The 18958-nt window shown below is 43.4% G+C and overlaps 1 protein-coding gene across 1 annotated transcript; it reads left to right on the top strand.

Moving 5' to 3' along the window:
• The first annotated feature begins 12004 nt into the window (after positions 1-12004).
• Positions 12005-16755, top strand: mex3b (mex-3 RNA binding family member B). Its single transcript, XM_070832713.1, has 2 exons — positions 12005-12227; positions 14087-16755. Exons 1-2 carry the CDS (start codon positions 12005-12007, stop codon positions 15490-15492), a joined length of 1629 nt encoding a protein of 542 aa, XP_070688814.1. The 3' UTR covers positions 15493-16755.
• Positions 16756-18958: the final 2203 nt, after the last annotated feature.

The raw sequence follows: 18958 nt of genomic DNA, 5'->3' as shown, positions 1-18958 counted from the left end.
CCATGCTGTGATTAAAAACCAAGACGCTATACAGTATGAATGTGTGTCATTTCAGCTTGCCTCTGCAACATCTGTTTGACTTACTTGAGGTACTTTTCTGGCTTTAGTTGGATATGAATGAATGTTTGCCCAGTTAATAAAGATTTACTTGGCTGGATAACTGCTGTGGTCTGTGCTAATGCTTTATATTAAGATGTGCTCAGAATCCTGTATGTCAACACCATCATCCCTGCTCTGATGCAGGACAAGATATTGAGGCCCTCTGAGAGTATCCTGGCTGCATCACCACCTGGTTGGGCAACTGCGTAACCCTCAAACACAAGGCATTACAGAGGGTGGTGAGAACTGTACAGCATATTGCCAGGATGAAGCTGCCATTCATGGAGGACCTCTACACCCAGCAGTGCAGGAAGTAGGCCAACATGATCATTAAAGACCCCAATCACCCCAGTCACAAACTGTTCTGCCGTCTGCCAGACGGAACCCCAGCATCCGGTCCTGCACCACCAGGCTCAGGGACAGTTTCATCCCGCAGGCCATAAGACTGCTTAACTCTTGAGCTCCTGAGCTTCACAGTTTATCTTCATACTACCATGACTTACCGTTTACTACCTGTGTCTCTATCTCCATATACATATTTATTACTACTGTCTACTATCGTTTATACTTGCATGCATCACAGTGTACGTATATATTTATTAACTCCCGTATACAACACTGTTCACAGTAGTTGTTGCATTGCTGGTCTTACCTGCTCATAACTGGTTCTCCCCATGCACATGCAAGCTGCATAGCATTCCTGTACACCCACCTACCACAGTATTTGATATATATATATATATATATATATATATATATATATATATATGAACTTGCAACATCTATTAACAGTCTCAACATCTGATTCAATACATAACGCTAATGCACTTTTTTTATTTAAAAAAGTGCATCTCTTCTTGCTTTCAAGTCACAAAAAACACATATCTTTTGCCCGTTGTCTATTAATAAGAAAGATCATAGAACCTTTTCCTCACCCGTAGATACTTTTGAATAGTATACACTTGAAATACACACTTGAGTGAAATATGCTCTTTTCCATTCCAGCCGTAGTCACCTGTCAATGACTGTGATTGATTAGACCACATCTTCAAAAGGCAGTGTGGACTATATAGGACTACATTTGGAATGGACCCAGAATACATTTTTCAGAGTAATCCAACCAGCAACAGTGGACCTAGTGACACACACACACATACACACACACTCTCCAAAGCAGTTCAAAGTAGCAACCAGGCGCAGTCACTGGGACAAAGACTGGATTCATGCTGCCAAACCTGCTACAGTCAGCTTCCCATTAAAAGAAGAAAAAAAAAAAACACTTTCAGCAGCAGGAAAACATGGCAGTAAATTAGGTGCTTGTTTCAGTGCAGGCCTGGCTGCTTCTGAATTAAGGGTGGAGACCTTGTAGTGCTCTGCAACCAAGGTCCCCCACCGTTAGTCCAGGTGGAAGTCCCCTCTAATTACACGGGAGTCAGCACATTTACACGAGCAGGAGTCTGGATGGTTAAAGACAGGGTCTGACACTGAAGAGTATCTACATTTCAAATGTATTCTACCGAAAATATCTCACCCCCTCCCATCACTCTTTCCTCCAAAGCCACTCGACACAAACACATGACCGTATTGCCTGACCAACATTACTGCTGGAGGACGAGTCCACGACAGTGATGCGAGGAGCAGATGGGTCACAACTGCACAACTGCTGACTGACTTGATTCTTGAACGTCGATACTTCAGTCTTTGAAAGTCACTTGTGGTTACAAGTGGATACAACAAACATGTATTCATTGGTTTTGGGATTTAACCGATTTCATACCAGTAAATTCAGTGATTCAGTGTTTGCCCTATTTTGCTCTGAAAGAGCAAATCATTGTGAAACAGTGTCAATATGATAAGGGTGAATGGAATTATATTTGTAGTGCTTGAAGCAATAGAGTTGTGAAGCTTCCATGGCTCTAAAACCATCTCAAGTGTGACAAGATAAGTATGATGATGTTGTTGTCAGAGTTGGGCTTGAAACTTCAAATTTACAACAGAAAGCGGGCATTATGAATTATTACAAATTGAAGGTATGGTGTTTGAAATACATGAACATTCACCAGGCACTAAAAGATTGAGTTGCATTACAAGAAAAGCAGAATTTGCTTTTGGTTATTGGAGTTTTACATATATCAAGGACTGATAGTCATAGTCATTTTGGCCTTTGCTGCATCAATTCATTTTTCATCAATCTTTGTCACTCAAGAGCCAAAACAGGTCAAAATACTCACTTATTCTGTGAAATATCCCCCACATCTGTAAAATGAATGGTCACAAAGTTTGTTGTCTGACATTCTTGTTCCCCAGAGGATGAGTCCTAATGACTTTGATGATCTCTTGACTTTTTCCTGAGCGCCACCAACAAGATGGAGCTTCGTGGTTGAGAGTGAAGCTGTTGGATGGATTGGCATGCAGTGGGGTGCGGACACTGATGCTATTTGTGAACATTTATGATTCCTTGACTTCCCATCTGCTGCCAATCGTCAGATCACTGTAACCTGGTTAATGAGCAAAAACCTTCAAATCAATGACGTTCCCATCAACTGTAACAGTGCTGTGCATGTCAGTATACTTTGCACTAATGAAAACACAGATGATATTTAAATGTGCATAAATGGCAGACAGTACTATACATACTATGAATAACTCCTGAATAAATGTTCACAGAAATAGCATGTATGCCTTACATGCTAACTTTCATCTATACTATTCTCTCACAAATAAACTATATAATACTGTCACACACTGAATACTTCCATTTATTATTATTGTTGTTGTTGTTATCATTATTATGATTTTTATTGTTATTGTTATCAATATACTATGTACGGCATATTGGTAATAGCTAACATATAATGCACCTGTGCATTGCAGCAGAGAAAACAGGATCATAAGGAGTCGTTCCACTGTGATTTAAGGTGTCGCCAAAGAGGCATTACAGCTGACTGTATGTTATCTCTATCACACACTAATGGAGGCAGCTTCTATTCTCAGTGCGTTACCGCAGCCTCTGAGCTCTACTGGATCTCGCCCACTGGTGCCATTTTCTAGTCCATTAGATCTGATTTCCGCCATGGAAACATCACTCAGAGCCCATTCTCTGTCTCCACGTCTGTAATGTACCATCACTGCCAGCTTGCCCGGAGCGATCATCCATCCCTTCATCCATCCACCCCACCATCCCTTCATCTCTGCATGCAGCTGGGCCAGCAGCCCCACCCAGAGCGAGCCAGAAACCATGACCTAATGTTTATATAGGAACGCCTGCAGCTCTCTGGCTGAGGAAGGAGGATTTAGGATCAGAAGTTGACCGACGCAGAGTTTTTAAGGCCAGTACCAAAACCAAGAGTTTTACATCAGTTTGTATATAATGTTCAGTAGCTGTGTAAGAATTTCACTTCAGCTGGAGTATTTTTTTTCCAAGCAATACACACATTCTTGCACTAAAGCTATAAGCAGGTGAATTTTGCTGGTGATATTTTATCTCTAAAGCTTCAGGCGGTGGAATTTGAAACTTCAGTCATTTTTTTTTTCTTTTACATTGGTCACCTTGGACAAGACTTCTGTCATACGGGTGCATTCTTAAGATGACTAGAAAATATAAGACTTCAATGGATAAGTTGTACGTTTTTGAAATCTGGCATTAAACAAAACTGACATGTACATATATCCTGCTCATGCTGGCAATAAATAGATCTAAGGCAGATAAATAGATTCTAAGGCAGGTACAATGGGGGAATTCCATTGGGGGTAATTATGTACATGTGGGCTTGTGTTTTATGACAGACTTGAAAAAAAATGTGAACGATCCTTTTATAAACTGAGCAGATCTGTGAAAGTACAGCATCAGTCCTGTTCCAGCACATTTTCAGCAACCTTTAGAACAGAAACAAGAATCACATATGGGTGACCAGTTTTCACATATATAAACTACTGTTGGTTCGTATAACAAACTGCATCACATCCAACATATCACAATTAGAAGAAATGACTGATTTCATCCACAGGCTTAGATTTTTAATCAGAGGCCAGTATCAGCAGCACACATCTGCAAAACCATTCATCTGTCTCACTGCAGCACTAAATACACTAATGCATCACTGACCAGGACTTGAAAACGAAGCGTTGAAAATGACATATAGAAAGCACATCTCAAAGGGCCAGTTGCCCAGAAAAATATCTCTTTGTAGTGTGGCTGTTTTTAAAAAAATCACTTTTTCTATCTGCTCCATTCATAAGTGTGGGCCACTAAATTTTGCTGAGCCAGGAGGAGACGTGATGGAGCGTTTTCTTTTCCTCTGCTCTCCCTCCTCACTGTTTATACACCGGCCTCGTATATTCATTTGGCAGAGGAATTGGCGAGGAAGAGGGAAGGGGTTTCCCGCTGGGCTGCCTAGTGACTGGCGAGCAGTCTGGGGAGACGGGGTTCGGGGGGGGGGGGGGCTCTGTTGTGTTTGGTAGAAGATAACTGATTAGGCTCTGCAAAGGTGGAAATTAGTGCTTTTCTGTGGAACATTCTGCTGCTGCTTTTGTAAAAAAAATGCACACCTACATTGATTTTTGTTTTGTTTGCATTGCTCCTCTTAACATAATTCCAATACACCCTCATACTTAAATGATTAAATAGGTTTGTCAGTGTAGAGTGTTCAAGAAAGATGCATTTGAATGTTTTGAAGATAATTCATATGAGCAGAACATGACATCCTCTGTGGTTATGGTAAGTGTAGCTAACTAAAACCCTTGGTTATGGTAAGGGAAAGACTGCAATCATGGGAATGGGACAATGGGAAAAAATCACATTATGGAAAGATTGTGATTGGGAAAATTGCAATCGCAACCTCAAAAAAACCTTGGTGAAGTTTAGGAAATGATTGTAATCATAGCTAAACAGGGAAAGATAGTAATTGTGATTGCAAAAAGCTTGGTTAAGGACAGGATAAGATCATAACAGTGGTTGAACATTACAATTACGGATACAAAGGGAAAGATCGCACCACCTAGTTTAAGTTACGGAAACATTTTTAAAATGTAGTCATGAGTCGGGAAAGATAGCGAGTTAAAACTGAAGACTGCGATCATGGTTAAAAAGGGAACGGCTGTGATTGTGGCTAAAAACCTACTTTGTTAAGGTTCGGGTTGAGGAGAGAGTGCAACAAGGAAAGCTCAGGATCATGGTTAGAGCAGGGATGATTGAGATCATAGTCAAAACAGGAATGATCATGGTCGTGTTATAAAGGGAAAAGGTTGCAATCATGATTAAAAAGCACAACTTGGTGAAGGTTTGGGAAAGATCGTGGTCATGTTTCAAAGAAACCAACACTGACTGTTGTGGTGTCCCACGTCAAATTCACACTTTTTGATGACTCAGCCATTGAACATGACCTACTCCCTAAGAGGTTTTGTGCTCTGTCGTCACACCATGCTTTCTCCCATGCTTCGGAGAAACGACGGTCATTATTCGCGCCACCACAAGATGTTGCTTGTCGAGCTAATGTAAACATGGGTTGCTGAAAGCATCTGAACAAATGAGAAGACTCTGCTTCTATTTTTTCCTTCTTTGGATTTTTCTTCCTTCTTTGGAAGCTTCATATGCCCAAAGGGTCATAGAATATCTCAACCCCCAGAGGAACTATATTATCCTTCATTTTACGTGAAAACATGACATATGGCTAAAATCAGCTAAAATGTGAAGTTGTGGGTTTTTCACATGACACCATGAGCTTCGGCTATTGAATATGAGAAGAGAGGGAGAGGGAGGGAGGCAAAGACAAAGAGCTGGGTTGTGGCTGGATGTGGCTGGCTGTCGAGGGGAAGAAGGAGGAGGTGGGGGAGGAGGTGGTGGGATGATGGAGGAGGAGGAGGAGGAGGAGGAGGAGGAGGAGGAGGAGGAGGAGGAGGAGGAGGGTGAACGGTGTGCTGTGGTGCATTGTGGGCTGGCGGCTCCAGCTGCCCTGCCGCTGTGCTGCTTGGCTCAACCAGCGTCTGGCAGGCAGCCAATCACAGCGCAGGGAAGCAGTGCCACTTCAGTTCAGTGTGTCAGAGCGAACAGGGGAGGGAAGAGGGGAGGGAGGGAGGAGACACAGAGGCGTAAGGAAGATGAGAGGAGGGAGCAAGGAGAAAGAAAGGGGGGAGGCACGGAGGAAGCAGATGGGGAGAGAGGGATGAAAGAAGGAGATGGAAATGGGAGGAGGCAGAAGGAGAAAAGGGAGGGAGAGGCAGACAGTGCTGCATCCATACCTGCAGATCCCAGCAAATAGCCTGCACCATTTCAGCATTTCAGCTTCAAACACTTCAAAGCTGGCCGCCCCTCTGCATGTATGTGGAATAAAAAGCTTTTCATTTCTCCACCAATATCTAGGAGGATATTCAAAAGAAAAACACACACACACACACAAGAAGAGAATACATGCATACTGATGAGCTCGTATCCAACTTCTGTTACCTCTACCTCTTCAGCTGTCAGCATAAAGATGAAAAAAATATTTTCCTCTTCCTTCCTTTGTCATTTGTTATTTGCCTGGATTCTGGGCGGAACAGACACGCACCAATTATGTTCTTGACTTAAATACCATTTCCTCCCACTGAAGAGATCCTGAATGACAGCTCTCATCTTTCAACTCAGTTCTATGAAGGGTTTTTGATTGTGTTTGTGTTTTGAGGTGTGTGGATAGTGGTGGGAAGATAACAACTTACACACCAAATGATTTCCCTGATTTGAACAAACAGGCTTTCACTTTACTGATGGCATCCAGTGGTGGAAAAACCTGTAGTGGAAGAACCTTGTGTAAAAATGCACCACAACCAACACCAAAGTGTCCCATTTTCCTCTAACCTTGAGTCTGGATCGGGTTACACTCTGTGGCTTACGCACACACACACACACGCACACACACGTACACACCCGCCTCAGTTTTCTCCTTCTAACCTGCCACAAACCAGTAGTTCACCTTTTGCAGTACCACAAAAGAAAAATGTCTGCAACACCAAGTGAAAACCACCTTATTTGTGTGTGCTGTGTGTGTGTGTGTGTGTGCTATGTGCCAGCCGGTGCCTAAACCACACTAGTGCACTATATCTTTCCATCTCTATCTGTGTCTGCTCTCTGCTCTTCCTCCTCGCTGTCTACTACTCTACATGCCACCCACTCTGACAATAATGGAGGTTCCTGCATTTTTTTATTCAACAGCTTCAGGAAATGCAGTTTGTAATGCAATGAAACCTTCCTCAGCTGGGTTTCATTGGGGTCTTTTAATGTCCTGTGGTCCTGAGGTTTTTCTACTTTGGCAAAAACACAAGGAAATAAAAAATACATGTGTGTTGTTACCTGAGAAACTATGAAAATATGAATGGAACTCTTAAGCTCTCTGTGTGCTTCAAGGAAGCTTGTTTGTACGACGTGCTTTATGTCTCATGACTGGAGGCTCTAAATAGCCTCACTCTAAAAGTGAAAAACCTGCCATCATACAGTCCTACAGAATCCCTCTGCCTCCCTGATGAACTCTGTGTCCTTTGTATGTATTGACAGTCACGCACCATTGTAAACCAACAGAAAGCTAATGTGTTGAATGCAGTTATTGGCACCTAATCCCCACCTAATCCCCATTTTATCAAGTAATACCTGCAAATGTGAATCTTAAAACCTTATTCAAGAGAATCCATAGGCAATAAGAATATTTGGACATTGTAGGTATTTGAACAATTTAATAGAAATTGCCTTATTTAGAGTTTTCCAGAATTTTAAAACATTAAAACATTTTAAAGCTGATGTGTGTCAGCAAACCATTGCCTGTCTACACATTCAGTAAATATGTGCCATTTATTTAGACTTGTGTTTGTGTTAGTCCAGCATTCCCTCACATTTAGCTCTGGTTTGTTCTCCACCAGCTCCTGAGAAACATATCTGGCTCTTCAGCCGCTAAATGCTGCACAGTGTTCAGCAGCTCTGCTGTTTTGTTGTTGACCAGGTAGAGTACAGCTACTGAAAATGAGATTAATGAGAGGAGTTTGCTGGCCGCAGAACCTAAACAATGGACTAAAAGAAGCTAAAAACTATTTGATCCACTGTTAACACTTAGTGCAGCTTTATGGAGTCCATTACAGGCAAAGAAGGCTGAGAGGGAGTTCATTTGCAGTGCTGTGGAGTCGCTTTGTTTGACTATTGTAGCTGAGAAAGCCACACATGGCCTGCCAATAACACAGTGCTTTGAACTGCATAACCTGTAGATGCAGCAGGAAGCCTATGTAGTATGAAGGTGTGTGTGCATGTGAGGTCAGATTATGCCAGAGCAGTGTGCAGACAGGCTACTCTGTATCCTGTGACCTGCTATGTACTGTGACCCAGTGTCTGTGTCTGCAGCCCTGCAGCCACAGCACAGTGACTGGCAGAGCGCTCACTAAGCCCTGTCTGTCTCCGTCACTCTCTGGGTTAGCGCAGGCTAAGCTTGTCTTCCTCTTATTAAAAGGCATACGGGTAATCGGCTCTAAGCAGCTGGCTAACGCCTAATACCAAACAACAAATATCAGCGATAATGCTGCAATCAGCGTCCGTCTGGGCTTGAGAAAGAGCAGTGGGACGCACACAGGCCTGTGCAATGATAACACGAGGCTCTTAATTCTATTCAGTAGCACTTTATTTCATCAACCCACCCCCAAGCTTAGGGAGAAATTTACAGCAGAACTGTGAAAACAAGCAAATGGTAGAAAGATGGAAATGTAGATAAACTTAGCTGCGAGGAGTGATTTAGCTTTTGGTTTATTTCCCTACGAGTCAGTGGAGGTGAGAGCTCGCGAGGTTTCTGCATAAGTGCTGGTGTGATTTCTGGAAAGCCGTCCACATATCAGGATCATGCGCGGCCAACAGCAATATAACGATTTTATTCAAACAAACTGGCCGTGGCTTAGCTTAGCTAGATAATCGTCTGATTTTACACTCAATGGACATCAGATTGGGTTCCCAGACATTATTGAGAGATTTAGTAAAATAACAAGATAGTAAAAGAAACACTTGATTCAAAGAAAGATGATACATCTAAAAGTGTACTTTTGCTGACCACCGATGATTCAAATAGACATTATTTAATATTATCAAAGCTCTGTATCTGTCTGAAATTGGGTAATTGCATAGGTGTGATCATCTTCCACTTTTTTGCCTCTGTTCCAGGGAGTCCCCGGCAAAACTGGAAGTACGAGGTTCAAAGTGATTTCCTTCAATCGTTTGGTCAAAAGCTCCACAACAACCATTAAATGGACCTTGAGGTGAACATTTACATGTTGGTGATAACTTCATGACTTCATCTCCTGATGAGGATCATGTGATATGATGGAAAGCTCCAGAACAGTATGGACCTTGAGGTGAGATCGTTTCTGTCAACTAATTTTGTGTTTACGTTCTACAGATTAACATTCGCAGTCGACTACTGTGGTTCTGAGACACATTTTGTATCTCTGGGTTATCATCTTTTGGATCAGTGGTCACCAGATAGATGTGAGGGGTCGGGGTTGTGATTAACAGTAGAGGAGAGAAGCAAAATGTCCTATGTATATTCTTAAAAACATAGAAATTTGGGTATTTAACCAGCTGATTCCACTATGTTTAGACTCAGTATTGTTACATTTGAGGCCAAAAAAATAAAAAATAAAAGGATGCAGGCTGGATATGAACACCAGTGCTAGTACAACCTTACCCACCTTACTTCAGGAAGTAAAATCATTGAACCTAAATTAAACAACTTAATGCATTTGTGATATTTCACTGCTTTAAACATGTACACTCAAACACAGACACTCAAATCATTCTGCACCAATTCATTTCTACAAATATTCTGTCCACAAGTCAAAATCAGCATGTCTTGAGTTTGCCTATTATCAGCCCAGGATTTAAGAAAGTATGGGAAACACTTTGCCTGTATAGAATTGAATAGATTCAGGATTGCTAGGATTTGGGTGGGGGGGTGGGGGGGCGGGGGGGTGGAACGGGGGAGCTGAGGTGTCAAATATTAACAAGAGGGTCCCATCCCATCACCTCCTCCAGTTCCTGAGCAGTTCCTCATTAGCATTGGTATTGTGCTCCAGGAGTGAGGTGACAAAGCAAAGTGCTTCTGGTCTCAACGGTTTTGAATCGACTTGAAATCCCCTTTGTGTTGGCTGACCCCTCCCTCCCTCACGTGCGCACACACACACACACTCACACACACTCATCCTCTCGGTCTATGGCCATCCACAAAAGGCCACCAACCCATTACTCTGCAATGTCCTGAACGTTTAGGCTTCATAAAACCACAGTATGCTGAGAAAGAAGAATCAGATATCATATGCAAACTGCCCGCAGTCATCGAGACTACACTGCTGGATCTCAGGTGTATCAGTTGCCTTTTCCAAATTTCATTACATAAATTGTTAAAAATGACTCTCATAGTAAAATAATCCTTGTAAAACAAACAAACCCCCCAAAAAAAGAAGAGTAGTGACACCAAAGCAGCCTAACAACACTGTAAACTCACCATAAATCCCTGCTGACACACAAGAATAATTGAAATTGAATTAAAAACACTATATTGTGCTCTAAAATTTGTTAGTTTTCCCCTAGTTGATTAAAGTTATCTAATGTGATCTCCTTCTAAAATAGCTGTATACCTTTAATCCCATTTCAATGCTCTGCTCTTCTAACTCTTGTTTTTTTGTTGCCATGACTTTATATCGGTGTATCTTTATTGTTTGGGGTCCCACTGACCCCACTACTGTGTGTATAAAACTAATAATAAGCTGCAGAACAGACTTTTTTTTTCAATTTAGACCAGAACTCACCACAACTCGTGGTCAGACCACTTAAGAACAAAAAGCAATCGGACTCAATTAACACAAATACAAATAGACTTATTTAGACCAATAAACATCATTTGTATTTAACCATGTTTTTCTACAAACATAAGTCGCCTTATGTGTCATTTTCTGTTGTGGACAAAATGTCAAAAATGCTTTGTTTTTTAAAATCAGAAATCCACACGAAGAGAGGAAAAGACAATAAATATCGAACTGATCAATACTTGTATGTTTTTGAGCTGTTAAGTAAGGTTTAGGGCTAGTGTGTCTCATATTCACTTTTACTTGTTTATTGTTGCCTGTAAGTGTAAGTGTTGTTAGTAGAAAACAACAAGACAGCATCTTTTTCTTGTTAAAGTGGTGGTTGGGTGATGTTCCATAAATATGCCTATTGATTTATTGGGTTGATATCACTTTTTCCATATTTCTTTCTGTCCTACTGTATATGTCATGCCCATAAACCCTCTCCTGGAGGTGAATGAGGAGCAAACAGAGGGAGTGAGAGACAAAGAGAGCGACAACAAAGGCGTGGGCGTGCCTTTCGGCCCGGCCCCGCCCAGTCACCGCCCGCCCAGCCAATCACCTCGCGGCTATGCAAATCACCTCGCAGCACCGCATCGTCCCTGCCCAGGCGGTGACGTCACCCGCACATCTCTCTGTCTGGCTCTGCAAGGACTCAGACAGAAGCAACAGAGGACCTGAGGGAAGCCAGCCGGGGAGGGGCTCTTTGTCAGGGAGGAATATTATTACTATCTCCACCGCCGGCTCTGGAATAAACACGCTTTTTCGCCGCCGTCTTTCCGTGCAACAGCACAGCCCGGCTCGGCTCGGACCGGGACACCCAGATTCTATCGGGAAAACAAAGGGGGTGGATGTTTTTTTGTAGCATCTTGCACTGTTTTTCTTTCCCCCCTCAGCCGCACTGATTTATTTGCACTGACCAGTTGTCTTCGAAAACCGGGTCCGGTGCCTCTCCCCTCCTCCTCCTCCCCTCTCCTCTCTTTCACCCCCGATCACTCCCTTCTTTGCCCTCCTTTCCTCTTGCCTTCTACCCGATCACGCTGAGGAACGCTGCAGAGTCGCAAAGATGCCCAGCTCGCTCTTCGCAGACAGCGGCGTGCAGGGGGATGCGCTGGACGACCAGAGAGCGCTGCAGATCGCCCTGGACCAGCTCTCCCTGCTCGGCTTGGACAACGACGAGAACCCCCTGTACGACAACAGCCAGGAGCCCCGGAAAAAGAGCGTTAACATGACCGAATGCGTCCCGGTGCCCAGCTCCGAGCATGTGGCCGAGATTGTGGGCAGGCAGGGTGTGTGTTTCACTCTTTCTACACAGTTTGGCTTTTAAATGTACTTTCCGTATTCATGTTGTGCAGCTGAGCAGTACAGGGACGGCCATGCACCCAAACACTTCAGGTATGAGCACGTCCCGAGCTGTTATCCAGTATGGGAGGAACAGAATGCCAATACACACTCCTATACTGCGTGTATTGTCTCAGCACAGTCCTGCTCGTCCGCACAAGTGCTTAAACTGCTTTTTAACAGCTTGGTTAAATAGGTTAGGTTAGATGTGTGTAAATATATGGAGATCCCTATAACGCACCAGGCCGTAATCAGTTCAATAAAACGTGAACTTTCGTTACTGACTCTCCAGTCGCACATTGTTCCTCTTCTATAAACGCAGAGTGGTGGGCGGCAGCCAGCACAATAAACCAATTCAAGAAGTTGACGTTTACGCAGAAAGAAGTGCCTATTCGGATGAATGTGTCTGTGCCGAATTGAAGAGTAAGGCGAGCCAACTCTGATAAGATGCCAAGTCTTAATTTCTGGTGTGTATACTTTTGTGGGCGAGTAAAGACACGTTTAATTATTAAAAATGTAGACGGAGTTTAGTTTTGAAGAAAGAGCGGCGCGAACACGAGTGAACTCCCCGCATCTAAATTAAAATCCGGATACACTTCCGAAAGGTTTGGCTGAAGTGCAGCAAAGCCCGCTGACATGACAGGTTATTTTAATCATTATCTGGTAATTGGGACATGTAGGTCACCGATCTGTGGGCTCAGATGGGACGCTGGCTCTGGATAACCCCAGATTGTGTGTCTTCGCAAATCGATGATGGTTATGATGATGAGCAGTACAGGATCAAATTAGGACAACGGTCACGATCTTACCTTGCCACGGGCAGCAGACGCCCATAGCTGCACAGACCTCTCTAACACAGTCTTCCAGCTGTAGGGCTGCAGGGCGGTACTGGTGCTTGGTTACATATGCGGAATCTTTTCCCCTCCCTGCAATACTGCTGCTGCTGTTGTTGTTCCCAGAAAAACAAAGGGACTGTAAGGATCCTGTAGCTCCCATCCTCCACTGTAATGTGACAGTGTTAGTTTACATCAGATCTACACCACCCACCCTTTTTGTCAGGTTATGTCAGGTGATAAATGGGGATTTAAATATTGTGGATTAACAGTGACCTCTGGGATTATTTTATAGCAGCCAGACTCCTGAAAGGGACCCTATCCTCATTTAACCCACACCAGTTTGATACTAACTCCATGTGAATTTATGTCAGGGATTTAAATTGGCTGAGTGTAGACTGAGTTTAGGTGGGTTTACCCTCCTCTGCATCCCTGGTTACATCATGCTGTCCCACTCAACTGGCTTTGCGCTGCTAATTATGTCATTCTTCTAAGGCTGTTTCCTCAGCCGGGCCCATTTTGATCATAAAGAGATGTGTGTATGTGCCTGCGGGTTTTGGAATGCAAGTTTATGCGCTGGTGCCAGGCTACGAAGTGATTAAGTAGCTTTCCTTTTTCCATAATGCTATTAGTATGAAATAAGAATAAAGAAGCCAGCAGCAGCTGTTGAAGTGGTTGCCTGTACTCAAGTTAATGAACAAGGATCATCACAGGTCCAGAAGTGACTTTTCTCTTGTGAGTTATTTCTGTCCTGCTGTATGTTCGTGGTGGTGCTGCATGTGGTTTGAATTTGTTCTTCTCCAAAAGGATGGTTTCACCTGATTTCTTAGGCCAGTGGCCTTCTGGAGAGACAATAATAAACACCCAGCAGCTGTTTTGAATAGTCTCCAAGTAATGTTTTAACACATGACATATTTCGAGCTGTCGTTATTTTGGAACCTAACCTCACTCTCGCCTTTGCTTCCACGCCCCAGGTTGCAAGATCAAAGCGCTGCGAGCGAAGACCAACACCTACATCAAGACCCCAGTTCGCGGCGAGGAGCCTGTTTTTGTGGTGACGGGCCGGAGGGAGGATGTGGCCATGGCCAGGAGGGAGATCATCTCCGCTGCCGAGCACTTCTCCATGATCCGAGCCTCCAGGAACAAAAACACCAGCCTGAACGGGAGCGGCACCCCAGTCCCGGGACCACCTAACCTGCCCGGACAGACCACCATCCAGGTGCGGGTGCCTTACCGCGTGGTGGGTCTGGTTGTAGGCCCCAAAGGTGCCACCATCAAGCGCATTCAGCAGCAGACCCACACCTACATTGTGACGCCCAGCCGAGACAAGGAGCCGGTGTTCGAGGTGACAGGGATGCCGGAGAACGTGGACCGAGCACGCGAAGAGATTGAAGCCCACATCGCCATGAGGACAGGAGGCATTATTGAGCTCCAGGATGAAAATGACTTCCACGCAAACGGGACTGATGTGGGTTTTGATCTGCACGGGCACGCCACCCTGTGGTCCAAGCCCAGCGCCGGGATGACCCCCAATTCAGCGCGCAAACCCTTCTCCAACTACCGCAACGACTCGTCCTCCTCCCTGGGCAGTGCCTCCACAGACTCCTACTTTGGTAACAACAGCTCACGCATGGCAGACTACAGCCCCCCCAGCCCCGCGCTCAGCTACACCACCACCACCAACAACAACGGCAACAACAATAACAACAACATCAACGTCAACACCAACGGGAATGGGTTTGTTTACGGAAGTGAGGTGATTTCGCCTGACTGCACTGATCTGACTTTTGACTCCTCGTCAGGTTTTGACCCCACGCCAGCCCCACCAGGCCTCCTGTGGTCCCAGTATGACAGTCGCATGACCCCCTCCTCCACTGGAGGCAGCTCCCCCACCTCCACCTCAGCCATGTACCCCACCAACACCTCCACTAACGCCAACGGGATAGTGGTGAGTCACCGAAGGGTTAACGGTTGTACCCCGCAGCCCAGACTGTCACCTCCCCTCCACAGCCACACCGGAGGCCCCTCTGAGCACCCGCTAGCCCGGAGGGTGCGCAGCGACCCAGGCGGAGGCCCGCTCAGCTTCCCTGGCTACTCCAGCACTGTCGCCTCCCTGCCGGGCCCTCACCTCCCCGGGGTTCCGTGCGACTCCTCCGCCTCATCGTCCTCCTCCTCTTCCTCCTCCACCTCGTCCGGCACCAGCCGAAAAGGCAGCCGCGACTGCTCGGTGTGCTTCGAGAGTGAGGTCATCGCGGCCCTGGTCCCGTGCGGGCACAACCTCTTCTGTATGGAATGTGCCAATCGTATCTGTGAGAGGAGCGAGCCCAAATGCCCTGTCTGCCACACCGGGGTCACTCAGGCTATACGTATATTTTCATAAGAAATGTAACTCTTTGACTGTCTCATCAGCGAGACCGACTACAATGGCAACAACAGACTCTTCATACTGCTTTAATGGGATCACCCAATCACCAGTTTGGAAAGTGTACATAGATATACATATGTATGTAAGAGGCTGCAGTATCCTGAAGGGACAGACGCCCTTTTTGGGCTCTGTTGTAGTTGTTTATAATATACTGTAGCTTGGGGAAATATTTTCAACATCTAAGTGCATGTTTTAAATATTACAGCATAGTAATCAATAGTTCTAGTAAATTGTACCCTATATTTATGAAGCGAAGTGGCACAGTGGGGTCAGGACGGAGGTACGTGGGTCAAACTATAGACTGTTAGCGGGTTGAGCCTTCCAGTTTTGCCGATCGAATGTAGTAAGAGGGGAGGCCATGGCTGGGAAACGAGGAGGGCTCCGGCCAAACAGGACTATTGACATACAAAGATACTGCAGCTTGAGGTCAGAAACCACGTGAGGAAGAGCAACAACATATCCTACATATATATGTATAGAAACAATTTCCACAAGTTGAAAGTTTTAAATGACATTAATACAGATTGAAGTATTTTATTCTTTTTTGACTTGAAAGATTATATTTCTTATTGCAAAGATGTTTACAGATATTTTAATTTAAGTTCAGTGAACTTTTTGTAGCTGGGTTGAAATATTGTTTATTTTTTAGTATGGCCTTATGGCATTGATCACTGTATTATTTTAATATCACACGACTGTGGGAGGAAATCCAAGTCCACAAAATGTGTATTGCATTTGACAGTATTCTGTTGGGATGGAGTTTTTATAGGTTCAGCAAAAAATGTCTTTTAAATCTGCTTCACCCAGCATATTTTTTATTCAGTAATATAAAGCATATTTTATTCTATATTATGAAACATTGAAATGTACAAAACTTAGTAAGTTGAACACAAAGAAACCGTTTATGCTTTCTAAAATTTGTATGAATTAGATTCCAGTGGGAATTACAGGCTTCTGTTGCACCACTATAGTTTTAGTATTTCTATTTTAATACATTTGTTTACCACTTGTTTATGTATATGTAGGTGAAGTTACTTGAGCGTAAATGTACTTTATTGAGCAAAGTTTAAGAACAAAGTATATTTTATTTTATGATAAAGGGCCTTTAACCTCATGGTCGAATACTAATATTATATTTGCTGAGACAAGATTTGAAAATGTATCAAGAGTTTTATTTTTCTGACATTTAAAGTTATACATGATAAAAAGTAAAACTTAAGTAATGGTGCTACTTCATGTTTTTTTAAGTATTTCTATATAAGTCCAATAAAAAATGGTACATTCAGGAGGTGTGTGCTTCTCGTGTTCTTCCTGACCAGATGTGTTGTTTTCTGCTGCTCTTCAGAGCAGACAGGTGAGCAGGGAGGCTGTTGAGGATTGTTAAAGTGTAATAGTTTTCTGAACATTTGACCCCATCTCTGCTTCCTAATGGATGCTTGGCGGCAGCAGGATTATCACAGTGGCCTAATTATTGAGTGTGGACTGTGGCGGTCAGACAGAGGGGGACTTGGCCTGCCTTATCACTAATTAGGAGTGCTGTGTGAACCTATTCTCATACAGCCTGGCACAGAGAGTGTAATCTGGCTCTTCTGGGTGGTGATGGACCAGTGAAATGGTTCATCAAGACTGAGAGTCTTGCTAATGTTTGATTGCCATGATGTCACTCTTCACTGCTTTATATTAACAGCTGGTTTTCAAGTTTTGAGAAAAACACGATTGTGTCACCAATAGCTGTAGGTAAATTAGTAGATTTTTGAATTACTTAATCACTGCAAAATCAGTCACCAACAATTTTGGTAATCAATTAAATGTTTAAGTTAATTATGAGAACAAAGATGAAGAACATCATTCTGTGGTCTCAGCTTCTGAAATGTGAGGATTTTCTGCTTTTCTCTGTTCTCTGTATCGTTGTACATTAACTATCTTTTGGTCTCGGACTGCTGGTCGACCTAAACTAAACACTGAAGGGCATCAGGAACTTCTGATGACCTCTTCATTTTATAGACTTATCAGTGGACCAATCGATAATGAAAATAATTGTTAGCTGCTGATGTTTTGTGCTCTACGTTGGCAGCAAATGTTTGGTCAGATTCCCTGTCTCACTCACTTGAATCAGATATCTATTAATTAAAATCTTAATTGGGTCTACTTTATAAAATATGTACACTGCGGCAAGTTGAGTTAGTTGCTTTAAAGCAACACTAAACTGTGTCTGAGAGATTTGTTCAATTGATAAAGCTTTAAGAAAATTGCATTTGACAAGAAATATAGATTTGGCAAGGCTGGATTATGAACCAGGCCCCGGGCCTTTTGTGCTGACAGCATATTTGAGGTAGTTTGGCAGTATGCACCACTAAAGCACAATTGGGAGCTAATATACAATTTTTCTCCATTCATTGATAAATGATTTAGTCTATAAAATGTCCCAAATGTCCATTGCAGTTTTGTAAAGCACAACATGATGTCATCAAATAGCTTTTTCTGTCCATACAGCCCTAAAAGACCTAAAATATTCTGTTTCCAATCACATAAAGCAGAGAAATATAATCCTCATAATGTAAAAGCTGTACTTAGGCAACATTTGGGATTTTTATCTTTATATTTTTTTATTGTGTCCATGGGCGAATCAATTAATAGTTTCAGCTGTAATTACACACTAACTGACACAGCAAACCTGTGGTGAGGTGTTTTTCCAGAAAAGGAATATCAGTTATTTTCTAGGGCTTTGGGCCTCGAACTTTGGTGCTAGCACCAAAACTCACACAGCGGTGCTGAACTGGCGTGTCAGAGCACTGACACACTTTGACACAAGGTGAAGAGGGTGTTTTTTTTGTATTGTTCTGTGATGAAACACACAATGGCTTATCCTTTCTGGTGTCCAGGAGCTGCTAACTGATCCAAAATAGTTGTGGCTAGGATGTTTTTGTGTCCTGTGATGGTGTAATTGTTGAGGAAGCCTAAAGCCAAGCATTCTCAACGAGTACAGAGGTCTTGGAACTGCAACGAGATTGAATGAAATTGGCCTCAATCCTGTAATGGCTTTAAAATCCCTATTGGTTTATATTTTAAATATACGGAATATAAAAGTAAAGTACTAGTTATGGCACCTGCATTCCATCATTTAAAATCTGCATCACGGTCACAATCTGCTATATGTGTCAAAAGCAGTGTGTGTGTGTGTGTGTGTGTGTGTGTGTGTGTGAAAACTAGCATCACTTAGAAAACTCTTCTGTCTGTCATAACAGAACAGGTCCTGCTCTGTGCCTGTTCTCTCCCCTCCCCCATCTCCCTCCCTGTGCTGAAGTACAGCCTCATGTCATGTGGTCCTGTTGGAAACACTGACATTTAAACACATGCTTTGCTGCAAGATAGTAAATGTGGAGCGAGCAGGCTCTAATGATAAGTTTAAAATGGAAACATC

The sequence above is a fragment of the Pempheris klunzingeri genome, chromosome 1 (genome assembly GCF_042242105.1).
Source record: "Pempheris klunzingeri isolate RE-2024b chromosome 1, fPemKlu1.hap1, whole genome shotgun sequence".
NCBI lineage: Eukaryota > Metazoa > Chordata > Actinopteri > Acropomatiformes > Pempheridae > Pempheris > Pempheris klunzingeri.
This window is presented reverse-complemented; position numbering and strand designations above follow the sequence as displayed.

Coding starts and splice junctions, on each gene's coding strand:
- mex3b (XM_070832713.1), top strand. CDS start 12,005: ATGCCCAGCTCGCTCTTCGCAGACAGCGGCGTGCAGGGGGATGCGCTG. Junction 12,228..14,086: donor CGAGATTGTGGGCAGGCAGG/GTGTGTGTTTCA, acceptor TCCACGCCCCAG/GTTGCAAGATCAAAGCGCTG.